This window comes from Acomys russatus, chromosome 9 (genome assembly GCF_903995435.1).
Source record: "Acomys russatus chromosome 9, mAcoRus1.1, whole genome shotgun sequence".
NCBI lineage: Eukaryota > Metazoa > Chordata > Mammalia > Rodentia > Muridae > Acomys > Acomys russatus.
In genome coordinates, this window is record NC_067145.1 from 66376651 (window position 1) to 66391077 (window position 14427).

At 45.4% G+C, this 14427-nt stretch overlaps 1 protein-coding gene across 1 annotated transcript in view; it reads right to left on the reverse strand.

Annotated features, from left to right (window-relative positions):
• Nucleotides 1-5516: 5516 nt before the first annotated feature.
• Actn2 (actinin alpha 2) overlaps nucleotides 5517-14427 on the reverse strand; it is a 68896-nt gene continuing 59985 nt past the window's right edge. Inside the window, 6 exon segments of the mRNA XM_051151479.1 lie at nucleotides 5517-5728; nucleotides 6728-6886; nucleotides 8168-8233; nucleotides 11097-11243; nucleotides 12338-12517; nucleotides 13596-13730. Coding sequence (XP_051007436.1) covers nucleotides 5570-5728; nucleotides 6728-6886; nucleotides 8168-8233; nucleotides 11097-11243; nucleotides 12338-12517; nucleotides 13596-13730 — 846 coding nt within the window. The 3' untranslated portion in view covers nucleotides 5517-5569.

Below are 14427 nucleotides of genomic sequence, written 5' to 3' on the forward strand. Positions count from 1 at the left end.
CAGAGGCTGTGAGTCCGAGGCGAGCCTGATCTACAAAGTAAGTACAGGACAGCCAAGGATACACAGTGAAATCCTGTCTCGAAAAACCAAAAAAAATAAAGAAAGAAAGAAAGGAAGGAAGGAAGGCAGGTCAGTGCCACCAACATCAGAATCATTTGCGATTACTATTCCACCTCCCACTCCCATCCCTGGGTACTAGGTGCCCGGTCCACTGTCCAGCTAATGCTAGAGTTTGCAGAAGTAAAGAGTAGAAAAGGAAACTAAAAAACCACGTGGTTCAACTATCTATGCTTCCTCGCCAGTCTACCAGCTTCTGAACTCGTCTCTTGCAGGCTACGCTCCGTAAATATTTACTGATTACATTACACAGAACTTACTAAGGGACCCCGCTGGAAGTGGTAGCGCTAAAGGCAATGTTCGCAGACCGTGTAGGTGAGACCTAGCAAGGACCGCGACCATCCGGGCTCTGAGCTGTGCCTCCAAAGAAGCACCACCTGAGGAGCTGAAGAAGCGACAGAACAGCTTGGCCTGGGGTGGAGGTGTTTACCGGGATGCAACGACGCAGGCAAGGAGCTGCGGATCGTCCTGGTCAAGCAGGGAAGGCGTAATCTCCAAAGAATTCCCCAGCCAGCCAGTGCTTACTGGCCTGATGAACTGACAAGATCCCTGACGCTCCAGGGCCGACACGCGGGACTCCGGGTGCCGCACTACCAGCACGCACTTCTTACCGAACTCCCAAGCGCAGGGTTGGCCACCACAGCGCAAGGCCGCAATGAAAGGGTAAAGGGGAAGACGACTTGGAGATGGGCACTGAAGGCCACAAGACTCAGCCACAAAGCCCGTAGCTTGCGCATCAATCTAGCCTCCCGCGGGAGGGCCCGTCCCCTCCTCGGCCTGCGATTGGTTCGCGCCAGCTCCTCGCCACTGTTTATAGGCTATTGGTTGCAACCAATCGCACGAGGCTTTGTTCCGTGGCCCCAAGGGAGTTGTAGTTCTGGGTTTTGAGTCCCTATAGAGACCCGAGTGTCTCTTCTCTAGATTCTGGAAATGCCTCTCAATGTCCTCTCCAAGTTGTAGTCCAGAAATCCCTATTGGTAGGCTCCAATGGCCAAGAACCTGAAGTCAGAGAATTAATTGTGGCTTAGTTTTGCTGACACTAAATATCTTGTCTCCCTCATCCCTAGAAAAGAAATACTAGAATGGAAGTGATTAGTTTATAGAATTGCAACAGACATTAAATTAATACCCTGTGAGTGCACTATACATGCTAATAATCACATTTATAGTAAACATTTATTGAGTACCTATATGTAATGTAAAACATTTGAGATACACACTTGGATAGCACAAGTGAGCCAGTAAGGAGAACTCTTCCCATAAATAATTAAACGTGAAAAAAAAAAAAAATGTTCCAAAGGGCTGTGGCGTTATTTTTGGTTTTTTTGTTTTGTTTTGTTTTGTTTTTCGAGACAGAACACTTCTGTGTAGCCCTGGCTGTCATAGACTCGTTTTTGTAGACCAGGCTGGCCTCGAAATCAGAGACCTGCCTGCCTCTACCTCCTGAGTGCTGGGATTACAGGCTTGTGTTGCTCCCATCAGGCTTGTGGTATTCTAATGCAAATAAGTTCCTGGGTATTTTCTGTGAGAGGCAAAAACAGGAAGATTTATTGGTTTGGCTAGCAGCTAGCCTGAATGAAAAACTGATGAGCTACAGGTTCAGAAAAAGATTCTGGCTCAAGGGAATAAGGCTGATGGATAGTGATAAAGGAAGGTACCTGATGCTCACCTTTTTGGGCTCTGCCAGCCTAGGGCTCACACATCTTAGCACACAGATGTACGCATACAGCACACACACAAAGTAGCTGCATCTTAAAGGAAGGCTATGTTCTTTTTGGTCAGATGAAATACACTTAAATAAAGTACAACACTTTTTAAGATGGAGTTTTAGTATATGGTAAAGTTTAGCTTTGACTTCACCTCCTGTGTGTCACTGAGACCTGCAAAACACAGAACTTTTTTCAGATTTAAAAACAAAGGACAATTCAGTAAGGTTGGTCATGTTAAAAGAAACTAAAAGCAAATGAGTCTAGAAAAATGAAAAGATCCATGGAGCCAAGAGTAGTGGTTCAGGGGTATAGTGGTACAGGCCCATAATGCCAGCTCTTAAGAGATTCAGGTAGTAGGGTTGTGAGCTCCAGCTTGGCCTGGGCTACATAGCAAGACTTTGTGCCTAGGAGGAAAAAAAGCATAACATTCCCATGTTACTGTATAGAATTGCACCAGTTTATTTGATTGTATCTGTCTTATTTTTTAAGATTATTTATATATGTATACAGTGTTTGCTTGCATGTGTGCCTGCGTGCCAGAAGAGAGCATCAGAGCTCATTATAGATGGTTCCGAGCTACCATGTGGGTGCTAGGAATTGAACCTGGGTCCTTTGGAAGAGCCATCAATGCTCTTAACCACTGACCCAACTCTCCAGCCCCCAGTCACTGATTCTTTATGGGAGGCAAATACAACACCAAATGAATGCTTTTAAGTGTGAGGTTTGCTTACAGCTGTGTATCCTTTATGATATGATAAATCATATAATAAACATGATAAATGATAAAAAAAAAAACACGTTTTTCTTGAACAAGTTAGTTGATAACTCATGGTCAGAAATAAAACCAACTTCTGGAATGACAATATAAATATTTTATTGTTTATCATGGCTTATTTCCCTTCCTCATAGCATTGGATAATACTGATCCGATCTCTTGCTAAAATATTGTAGAGGGGTTAAATATTTTTAGAGAGATGAGTTGCCCATGGCCACCCAAAAATACAAGTTCTTAGTTAAGAGGAATGACTTCCTGGATTCTCCTTCACGTTTCCACTTGGAGCATAGCACCTGTTTCAGATACAAGAGTCAAGGTGAAAGGTCAGTAAGATTATCAGCAAACACTGGTAAATGAAAAAGAACAAGTTTCCCACTGTCTGTGAAAATTATGAAAGCCAAGGAAACAGACACACTTGGTAGACACATTGTTCCCTCTGTTCACACTTTAGTTGCAATTAGCAATTGTTTTTGTTTCTTTATAGCTCACTTCCTGATCGTTAAGGACATGTAACAGGAGTTCCCACTTTGTTTGCTACAAGCTGTCAGCATGATGGTAACTCGACAGGGGTGGGGGAGTGGCAGCATGTAGCTTTGGACAACAGTAATGGAAAATTACTGCACACTGTCCACAACAAGACACCAAGTGGGAAGCACAGATGATGTCCTGTATCCTAGATGGAGTGGGGCTTGACCCATACAGAGCCACACTATGGATCACCGCCCCACCCTAGAGGTGAAGTTCTGACCTCTAGTACTATTGACTCCCAGGAGGAATGCAGCAAAAGCATTCAAAGGGGCCTTACCTCCTGCAACTGAGAATGGCACCCCTCTCCATGCTAAGGCAGGAGAGAGTTCCACCAGAAGCCCTAGACTGCAGCCTTTTTGTCTCACTGGGAACCGCCCTCCTCAGCTCCTTGCCTAAGAACAGAGAACTTAGACACGGCCATCTCTCTGCAACTTCTACAAAAGCTATAGGGGGAAAACATGGGCATCTAGAACCAAGAGACCTCATTTTCCTTCTTGACACTTCCTCCATTACTTACTTCCTTGTTACTCCAAGCCCCAAGGAAGATCCCCAAAATCAGGCTGTCTAATCCCACACAGAGAAGAGATGAATGAAAACTCTATTTCAAAGACACTAATGAGACAGAGAGGAAGAGATGGCTCAACAGTTAAAAAGACTTACTGCTCTTCAGGAAGACCAGAGTTCAGTTCCCGGTACCTGTGTTTGGTGTCCCCAAAACTGCCTGTAACTCCACATCCAGAAGACCCAATACTCCTGACCCTCGCACACGCCCCTGCACTCACACACACATACCCACACAAAACACACATCTACATAATTAAACATAATATAAGTTAATTATCCAAAAATGTTAATGAAGGCCAACAGGATGGCTCAAGAGGTAAAGGTGCCTGCCCCCAAGCCTGATATGATAGCCAGACTTGATCTCTGGGACTCACAGGGTAGAAGGAGAGAACCAACTCCCAGATGCTGCCCTCTGACTTCCACACTCGTGCCATCACATGGCCATACACATACACAATAAATTAAAATGTAATAATAGAGTAAATAAAATATTTTTTAGATTTTAATGAGCCTGACTTGGGGAACACACTATTATCCCAGCATTTTGGAGATAGAGGCAGGAAGATCAGGAGTTCAAGGTCACCTTGGCAATATATTAAGTTCAAGGTCAATTTGGGCTATATGAGACTCTTTAAAAAAAAAAAAAACAAAAAGTTTTGTTTTAATTTATTAAAAGGGGGCCATACTGACTTATACCCATAATTGGAAGGTGAAGCAGAAAGACGTCATTTTGATGTCAGCCTGGACTACTCAGAGACATGCTCACTTAAGAAAAAAAAATGCTTTAAAAGTTAAACATCTTTTGAGCAATCTGTTTTTCACATGGACAGACCCATCTCATAATGCTTAATTCCACTGGTGACATCACTTATATTTAATTCCAGCTGATCTTTGGATAAACAATGAAAAACTGGATTGGAATCCCAAACCTGTCCTCCCAAAGATAACTGCATAAACATAAAAGGCAGGAAGATGTATTTTAAATATCAAACCTTCACCAGACCTTCAGGGTACCAATTTGTGATTGCTTCCCCAGTCATGAATCCTGAATCTTTTGGTTTCCACACTTTCACTCACTTCTGCCTCTAGGTCACCTGTTTTCATAGTGTTTTAGGGATCTGGCTCACAATAATCAAAAACAAACAAACAAAAAAACAAAAAACAAAAAAACAGACCTGCTCTTCCATTTCATTTAGCTAAAAATTCAGAAAAAACTCATGGGAGAAATACCAATACATCATGCAGATTGAAACTGCTCCTGCCTGACAGAGGTTCGGAAAGAATGAGCTGCAAGGAGCACCCTCTGAGCATGTGTGAGATCAGGTCTGTACAGGTGCGTGTGCACATGTGCATATGGAAGCCAGAAGAAAACTTGAGGTTCTCTTCATTCATCATGTGGGATCCGGGGATCAAACTCAGGGTGTTAGACTTTTCAGCAAGCACCTGTGCTAGCTGAGCCATCCTACAGGCCCCTGGCCTTTTTTTTTTTTTTTTTTTTTTTTTTTTTTTTTTTTTTTTCTTAGCATGGGTTCAGAGGATCGAACTCAGGTCTTTATGCTTTCATTGCAAGCACTTTCTTCTTAGGCCTCCCTTCCTCCAATATCTCTTTTTGTTGTTGTTGTTTATTTGCTTTTTGAGACAGGGTATCACTATGTATCTATCCCTGGCTAGCCTCGAAGTCAATACATAGACCAGACCTGTCCTTGAATTCACAGAGATCTACCTGCCTCTGCCTCCCAAGTGCAAGGAGTAAAGGCGTGTGTGAACACATCCAGATCATCACACCTCTTAATAAAGTTTGTCAAAGTTTCCAGGAAACAACCTATACTTCTGCCTTTATTGCGTTCTGATAGGGTCAGGGATTACAGAAACAGCATCAGAGGTCGCTTTCCCCATAGAGGGCAGAGGAGAAGGCAGTGTAATCCAGGGCCCCAGGAACACTGCCTGGGCCCGAGTAAGGGGGCATTCTCTTGATGCAGTACTGGGCCTGATCCGGAGGCAACTCTCGACGAAGCTCCTCTGCCAGGATGTAGGGCTGGAAAAAAAACCACACAGGGCATGCAAATTAAATACAGTGAACACTAGAACATAAGCCACCTTAATATTCACTCATTTCTTGCATTGGTAAGGCTTACATGCAGGGAGCCAACTACCCACTGTACCATTAGTGAACAAAAGCTGGGTCCATATACAGTGAGTCTACAAGGTCGCCAGCAGCAAACTCAGTATACTTCATAAAAGGATATGAGAAATTATTGCCAATATCACTCACAATGGGCCAAATGTGAGTGATAACCATTCCAACTTAAATTTCCCACACTGTAGGTCAAATTGGTTTAGGTCATAAACTGGGAGAACACAGGAGTGAGTTGTTTTAATTTAACATAGCTGGTGTTTTTAGAACATGGAGAGTCTTTCATGTGGTTGTTATTAAAAATGTGAAAATATGTTGCTGCAGGGGAAAAATTCTCTTAAAGAAAGAGTAAGATTGACATTGGAAGACAGAGCTTTAAAAACATGTACATACAGGAACTTTCCTCAAGAAGCCCTCACCCATGTTCTGAGATGAGCTTTACTCTTTCCTTGAGCTTCTATGTCCTCTATAAGCCCCTGCTTAATTCATATTAAAACCATCCAGCTGGTGGATTGGCTCTGCAGATAAAGGCTGCATAAGCCTGGAGAATGCTGCTTGTCCCTGGAACCCACGTAAAGGGGGAAGGAGAGAACTGACCACACACAATAGACAAATCATTTTTTTAAAGTCCAGACATAGCAGTATGCATCTATAATCACAGCACTCCTGTGGTGAGATGGGAGGTGGACAGGAGAATCCCTGAAAGCCTGCAGGCAAGCCAGCCTTGCATACACAGCGGGGAACAAGAGGTGAGGGCAAGCCTGACATCTGTCCTCTGGCCTCCAAATATGTCAAGGCCCACGTGCATGTGTATTCACTGCCCCCAGATAGCCAAAGATAAATTTAAAACAAACAAACAAACAAATGTTTTAAAACAGAAGAAACCCTATTCAAGCAGACCTTATCAGAAGCCAGGATCCGGAAGGAGGCGATGACCTGCTCTGCGGTGTCAGTGTCTGCAGTCTCTCTAGTCATGAAGTCAATGAAGGACTGGAAGGTGACAGTGCCCTGTCCGTTGGGGTCAACCAGGGTCATAATGCGGGCAAATTCTGCTTCACCCTGAGGCAAGGGGGTACAGAGACAGAGTGTTTCAGGCTTAGAAAACTTAAAGGATCCTCCACAGGGTTCTCTTCACTCTGGAAAGGTTCCCCTTGTGGGTGACGTGGGTCCATTTTCGTCAGTTTTAAATGTTGTAGCATCAAGCCAGAAGCCCCTGTGGGTCCGAAGGCAGTCCTTTCTGTAGCCCGTGTTGCCCTCTGGGTTTGTACCTACTGTGTCACATACAGTACATAATGAGGAAGAGTAACTCAGCCGGGGGTGGAAGATGGCCCCAGTTGTAGGTTAAATTACCAGTGGAATCAAAGCAGGTCACGTTTTAAATACTCATTAAAGACCAGGAGTATGCTCAGTATTAGAGCATTTGACTAGCACGTCCCCAGCAATGCAAAAACAAACAAAAACATTGCTTTATGTAGAAGCAAGGTGCATACTTGTAATTCTGGTGCTCAAGAAGGTGAGGCAGAAGAACGGCAAGTTTGAGGCCAGCCTAGAGTACACAGTGAGTTCCAAGGTAGCCTCACCTGGGCTACACAAGATACCACAAGTGCTAGGATTACAGGCATATGTCATCCACCTACTTTTCTGGTTTGTTTTACCAATTTATATATTTAATTTATTCTTACACTGGTGAGGCTCTAATCCCCAGGTTACAGGCAGAGGCAGGAGGATCTCAGCAAGTTCAAGGCCACCTTGGGTTACCTAACAAGATACTGTTTCAAAAACAGATAAATATGTAACTTTTCAAAGGCTGATGCAAAGCTCATAGGATGTATTACCATAATCTGCTCCCCCCCCCATTTTCTACCTCCCTCTCTTTCATGAAACAGAGACCTCCCCATACAGTTCTGTCTCTTCGGGAACTTATAGAGATCCGCCTGCCTTTGAGTCTTAAGAGTTGGAATTAAAAGCTTGCACTATCATGCCCTGTCCTTAAAAATCTCTCTTGCATCTGCTAAAATATTACAGGAAAACACACTTTAAAATTCAGGAAACTAGATGCCACTGAAGTGCACACTTTAAGTGGTTTCATAGAAGTGTGTGAGTTATATCAATAAAGCTTTTAAAAATCACCAGGAAATTCCATGTCTTCGGTGCTTTCACATAATGAACCTTGCTGGGTACTCAACAAAATGTACTTTTAACACTGTGGCATTATTTTTATGTAGTGATAAGACTTTCAAAAAACATTGCCCTGTGACATGAAAATGAACCTACTGGAAAATTATCATGTAATTTCCCAGAGTCTAGGCTTGATACGGAGAATTTCAGCGTGTGTCTTACCAGGTCATAGCCCATGGAAATGAGGCAGGCTCTGAAATCCTCATGATCCATCAGGCCATTCTTCCTCTGTGAAAATATAAAGAACAGAGAGATGAGAGAGACAGAGGCAGAGAGACAGAAGTTAGGGGTGAGAAGACCAGCTCTGCTTGACCCTGAGCACAAAGAGCAAAGTGGTAGGGAAAGGGTGAACTGCAGCCCAGCCAAGATCAGAGGTCACCTCTGCCTTATAGGAAGGCAAAGCCACCAGTACAAGAATGATAGAAAATAATCTCTTTAACAGGGAAGAGAGGACTGGGCTGTAACTCAGTGGGAGAGCTCTTGCCTAACACGCATGTGGCCCTAGGTTTGATCCTCAGCACTGCAAACTAAAATAAAAGGAAGGAAAGGAAAAAGAGGCAAAGGCTACAAAGACTGACAATGAAGAGGGAACCCACACTAAGGGCAGCAAAAGGAGCCAGTCAAGAGCTCACTCCAGCCACCTACTTATAACAGCGCATACGGCAAACATTTCTAGAGCTGACACTAGAAACTCAGGGCTCAATCAGTCTTGGAACCTGCTGACCAGATGCAATGCTGGGAATAGAACCTGGGGCCAGACGTAGTGGCCTCCTCTGTGTGGCAAGCTCCCAAACCCAATGGGGCAGGGATCTCAGCTCTGTAGAAGCAGGGTAACTGATCCAAAGTGGTGGCTGGGATGGAAAGAGTCCCTGAGTTTGTGTCTCGGGGTTCTAAGAGGGACAGCCAACATTCAAACACCAATATGACTTTATTGGCAATTCATTTGATTTTGTTCATCCAGGAAATGGCCGGTCTAGAAAGCTGGTTCTGTCTTTTGTGAATGGAACCTGTGTCTTGGCTCTCAGGCCTGTGGGTCTAGCCCTCCCCAGTGTCAGCCACTCCCCAGTCCTGAGCTCGATCTTAATGCTCCCCTGCCTGCTCTGGCTCTTGGTGGCGCCTGCTTTAGAGCAGTAACTCTGTAGGCTGGAAGCCTTCTCTCTTCCTCTCAGATGGTTGCTCGCTGGAGAGATCTTTATGTGCAGACTCCCTGGCTTCGCTAAACTGGCCTCCTACTGCCAGGGTAGGAGGACTAGCTTTAATTCAATGGTGCAGGAGCACCTCTTCTCTTTTGCCCTCAGAGTTTGGAATGACTGTGCCACTTACCACTTTTGCCTCGCATGCAGGCCTCAGATGTTGTCATTAAGCTCTGCAGACTTCTGCTCCATCTCAGAGCTACCCTTTTTCTTTGTTCTTGTTTTGGAAGGGGAGGGGAGAGGGGTTTTCTGTGTAGCCCTGGCTGTCCTGGACTTGCTTTGTAGACCAGGCTGGCCTCAAACTCATGAAGATCCACCTGCCTCTGCCCCCCAAGTGCTGAGATTAAAGGCATGACCCACTATGCCCTGTTCTTATCTCTCCTGTCCCTGAACCCAAAGTTCCTTCCTAATCTACTTCCTTCATTTCTCCAGGAACCATGTCTGGCCTGCTGCTCACACTCTTTACTCTAACACCCCACCCTCATCTGGCACCCTAATGAGATTCTTGGAAACACAGCTCTGGCCATACCACTCCTGTGCTCTCAGACATTCAGAAACTCAGGTGTCCACTGGAGGAATCTCTCCAGCCACACCCTTTATGGCCCTTCTATTCCACCTGACTATATTTTTTCTTTTTCTTTTCTTTTTTACTTCTTGAGACAGGGTCTCACTATGTGCCCCTGCCTGGCCTTAACTTGCTATGTTGCAACTCAGAGTTGGCTCACAGGAAGATCCTGTGAGATCTTCCTGCCTCTGCTCCCTGCATGCCAAGACTAAAGGCATGCGCAACCACACCCAGCCACATCTTGCTGTCTAGTGAGAACAGGAACAAATCTAAACATCTGATCTCACCCCCAACAGACCCCAAGAAAACTTTCTTTGTTTCCAATGATTAGTGTAAATAAGCCTTTTCTACATTTAAAAATATTCTAGATGTATTTATTTACTTTATGATTGTATATCTGAGTACATATGTGTACCCCATGCATGCATGGGCCCTTGAAGGTCAGAAGTCTGAGTAACAGGTGGTTGTGAGCCACTGTGTGAGTGCTAGGAGCTAAACCCAGGTCCTCTGCAAGAACACCAGTCCTCTTTACCAAAGAGCCAGCTCTCCAGCCCAAGCAGATGCTTTCACTAAAGACAGCTAAGCTTTTCTCTCCCTCTTTTGGGTTTTTCAAGACAGGGATTCTCTGTGTAGCCCTGGCTGTCCTGAACTCACTTTGTATACCAGGCTGGCCTTGAACTCACAAAGATCCGCCTGGCTCTGCCAGCCAAGTGCTGGGACTAAAGGAGTGCACCATCACATCTGGCAAGACAGCTAAGTATTGATATTAACTACAGAGTACCAGTTAAAGGGTTTTTGGGAAACAAAGCAAGCTACGTTGTTTTTGTTCCTTCATTTGTTTCTTTCCATCTGTTAGGTAGATTTTTGTCTTTTTCCTCATCTTTCTCCTAAGCTGAGGACCCAATCCAGGGCCTTGTGCTCGCTAAGCACATACTCTACCACTGAGGTAAATATGCAACCCCAGGAAACAAAGCAAAAGCCTTGATGCAACACCACTTGACGTGACATCAGGACTCACCACTGCTTGTTTGACAGCTAGTCCCCTTGGCAGCACGCAACTGTAGGACTGACATAACCAACACTCAACCATTTCCTTGTGGACTATTGGGAGCAGCAAGACCTGAAGTGACTAGCAGAGCAGCATGGTATGCACCTGCCATCATCTCAGCACTGGAGGAGTGGGGGCAGGAGGACCAAGAGTTCAACGTCATCCTTAGTCACATAGCGACCTCAAAGCCAGCATGGGCACATGCGCCTTAAGGGACTCAGAGTGACAGTGTGCGTGCTACTCCAGATATAACTGCCTTTCAGACAAGTAGAGAGAGAGCAGTACCCTGTCGAAGTGGTTGAAGGAGGCTCTGAACTCATTCATCTGCTCCTGGGTGATGCCCTTCGCATCTCTTGTCAGGATCTGGGTCTCCACCTCATTGATGGTTCTAGCGAGAGTGGTTAGCAGCAACTCCCATCCGACCCGGATATGCTATGGAGGAGAAGAGCCGACAGTCAGCTAGGTCAAGGAGGTTTTAGTGTACCGTTGTCACAAGAGGAGGGTGATTCAAATAAGCAGAAAATAAGTGGGGCTTGGTATAGGTTTCCTATACTTATTCTATTTTATTAAAGATTATCAGTGTGAGTGGAGGGTGCATGTGCAGAGATGATGGGGAAATTTTGGAATCCGATCGCTCCTTGCACCTTTACATGAATGAGTTCCTGAACCTCAACTCAGATTGTTAGGCTTCATGGCAAGTGCCTTTATCTGCTGAGCCATCTCACCAGTTTGATTTTCCTACTTTAAAAAGAAGTTTCCACTGTTGTAAGTATAGGAAATATTGAAAAGTGAGGCTGGAGTTCTACAAATGACAATCTACAAAGGGGAACTTTGCATATTAATACATTAATTAATTATTTATATTACATATAATTGGAATGAGGGCTTATACCTAGGGCCTTGCACATACTAGGCAAAGAGCTATACAACTACACTTTGTAGACTAAATAATTAGTGTAATCTATTTGTCACTAAAGACATCTTCCCATTTACCAAGTAGCTGGGGTGGTGCTGGGTTATACCCGGTGGCTCCCAGGGAGATCAAACTGAACCAAACTGGTAGAAATGGGGATAGTCTTGACTTTATATACTGATTTTAAAATAACTAATAAAAAATGAGCATGGTGGCTAAATCCTGTAATCATAATATTTGGGGGGGATCAGAAGGTCATTCTTAGTTACACACTCAGTTCCAGGAGAGTTTGGGGCACATGACATCATCAATAGGAGCAACAACAACACCCAGCCAAAAGCCAGTGGGAAGAAATGAGGACAATTTAAGTACCTCTCCAAAGAAGTGTAATGGCTTTACTGTGACAAGAATAATAACGTTGACAATTAACTATTGTTTGGCGCTTGTAACAGTTCACAGTGATTTTCCACACACAATAAATAGAAAGACTAAACTATCCCTAGTGTTCACACAAACAGAATCTACCAGAAACAGAGAGGGAGGATGTGCATAAGGAAACAACCGGGGCAGGTGTTGAGGTGGCACGAGCAGCCTGCCCGTCTGCCCTCCGTACCTCCATGGTGTAGTTAGTGTGCTTGTTGTCGAAGACCAGGGCTTCCTGGATGAGTTGGTGGTCTCCCTCCAGCTTGTCGATATTGTTCTTGTAGTTGATGATGTTGTGCTCGTACTGCTTCAGCTGGTTCATCTGGTCCTCCAGGGCCCCCGTGATCTGGATGGAGCTTCGAGCGATCTCCTATGTGTGGGAGGCAAGCGGAGCATGAGGGGCGCTCAGTGAGTGGGGCAATCTCCCAGGGAGGCCAGTGGAGAGCAGTCAGAGGAGGGGAGACTTGGAGGCAGACAGGGAGCAAGGAGACACACAGAGAGTGGGCCTCTGGCTTTGTGCCAATGGCCACATCTACATCAGGGAGCCCAAGGCACTGGATGTCCAGACAGACCGATGACAAGATCACAGGATGAAACAAGGTCAGGTTCTTGTTTGTTTAGATAATGGGGAGGGAAAAACCAACCCTTCATCCAAAGCAGGAGTAAGAAAGAGTCCTGCTGACATTGTTGAAGGGTAGAGACGTGTCCGGAGCACAGCCACCCCTGCTGTGGGCACGGGGACTGGCAGACGCTGGTAGAGCTGCCAGACAAATATCAGACCAATGGGGAGAATTTCTTATAATTTTAGGTGTTTCTACTTCTGAGATAAAGTTTACATTTTATCCCAAAGGGGAGACAGAAAATGTCTCCTGGCTATTGTTGAAAAGCAATAAAACGAAACCAGATACTTGGCACCATCCCAACACCATTGTTCCTTGAAGGTTCTAGAAACACAAAGTAGAGTTGGGTGTGATGGAGCACGCCTTTAATCATAGCACTCAGGAGGCAGAGGCAGGAGGATCTCTCTGAGTTCTAGGCCAGCCTGGTCTACAAAACAAGTCCAAGACAGCCAAGGTTACACAAAGAAACCCTGTGAAAGAAAAAAAGAAAGAAAGAAAAAAAGAGAAAGAAAGAAAGAAAGAAAGAAAGAAAGACAGACAGACAAAGTATGTGTGAACCTTCACCTGCCCTTGCTAGGGATGGATGGCTTGAAAATCTAGCTCTTGATGAGACCAAATCTGAAAAAGATCTTTGTCACTGACAAGAGATGGCAGCAGGAATGTGCCTCTCCCTACATTCCAACCTCTCTAGCTGCCCTTGGCAGGGAGAGATAAAGGTCACAGACAATGGAGTGGGTAGGGCAGACAGAAACCAAGGCAGGGATGTGCTGTTCTGAAGCCTGGTACCGATTCCAGGCTCCGGAAGGCCCCAGGAAGGGTGCCACCTACCTCCATTTTGTTCTGGATCCAGGGCCCAATGGCATTGGCCTGGGCAGCAAACTGGCGCCTCAGGCGTTCATTAGCATGTTGGCGAGCCAGCTCCTCCTGCAGGGACTGATCCCGGATGGGCACCAGCTGCTTCACCTGTCAGAGCACAAGGATAGCAGGGTGAGAGGGGAGCTCTGGTCTCACAGGAATGACCATGGGCTGGTCATCAGATATGAGGCCACTGGGGTTTGGAGAGGGAGGGAGCAGCAAGTGGGAAAAAAAGGAAAGAGGCTTGGGAAAACAGAGGAAAGGGAGTCCCTGCTCAAGGGACTAGTTCTGACTGTTACCTTGTGACACCAAGGGATTGCTGAAAGGATAGCTTAGTTGAGGGCTTTTAAGAGTCTATCCAAATCCGCCTGTCATAATGATCTACTTGTAGGTTTCTAGGACCCTCTGGGTCCTTCTATTTCCCCATTCTCCCTTGATTCTCTCACCTAGAGTCCCAATAGGAAGTCTTCCCCTCTGTCCCACTTTCCTGGGGTCCTGCTCAAACTATGGCACCAGCCAAGGACAATACATGCAGTAAACTTTGAACCCTGACCCAGATCTAGCCAATGGACAGGACATTCTCCACAGTTGAGTGGAGAGTGGGATCTGACATTCACACGAACTCTGGTGCCCATATTTGACCACGTCCCGTGGATGGGGAGGCCTGGTGGCACTCAGAGGAAGGAAAGCAGCCTACCAAGAAGAGACTTGATACCCTATGAGCATATACAGGGGGAGGAGGTCCCCCTCAGTCACAGTCATAGGGGAGGGGAGTAAGGGGAAAATGGGAGGGAGGGAGAAATGG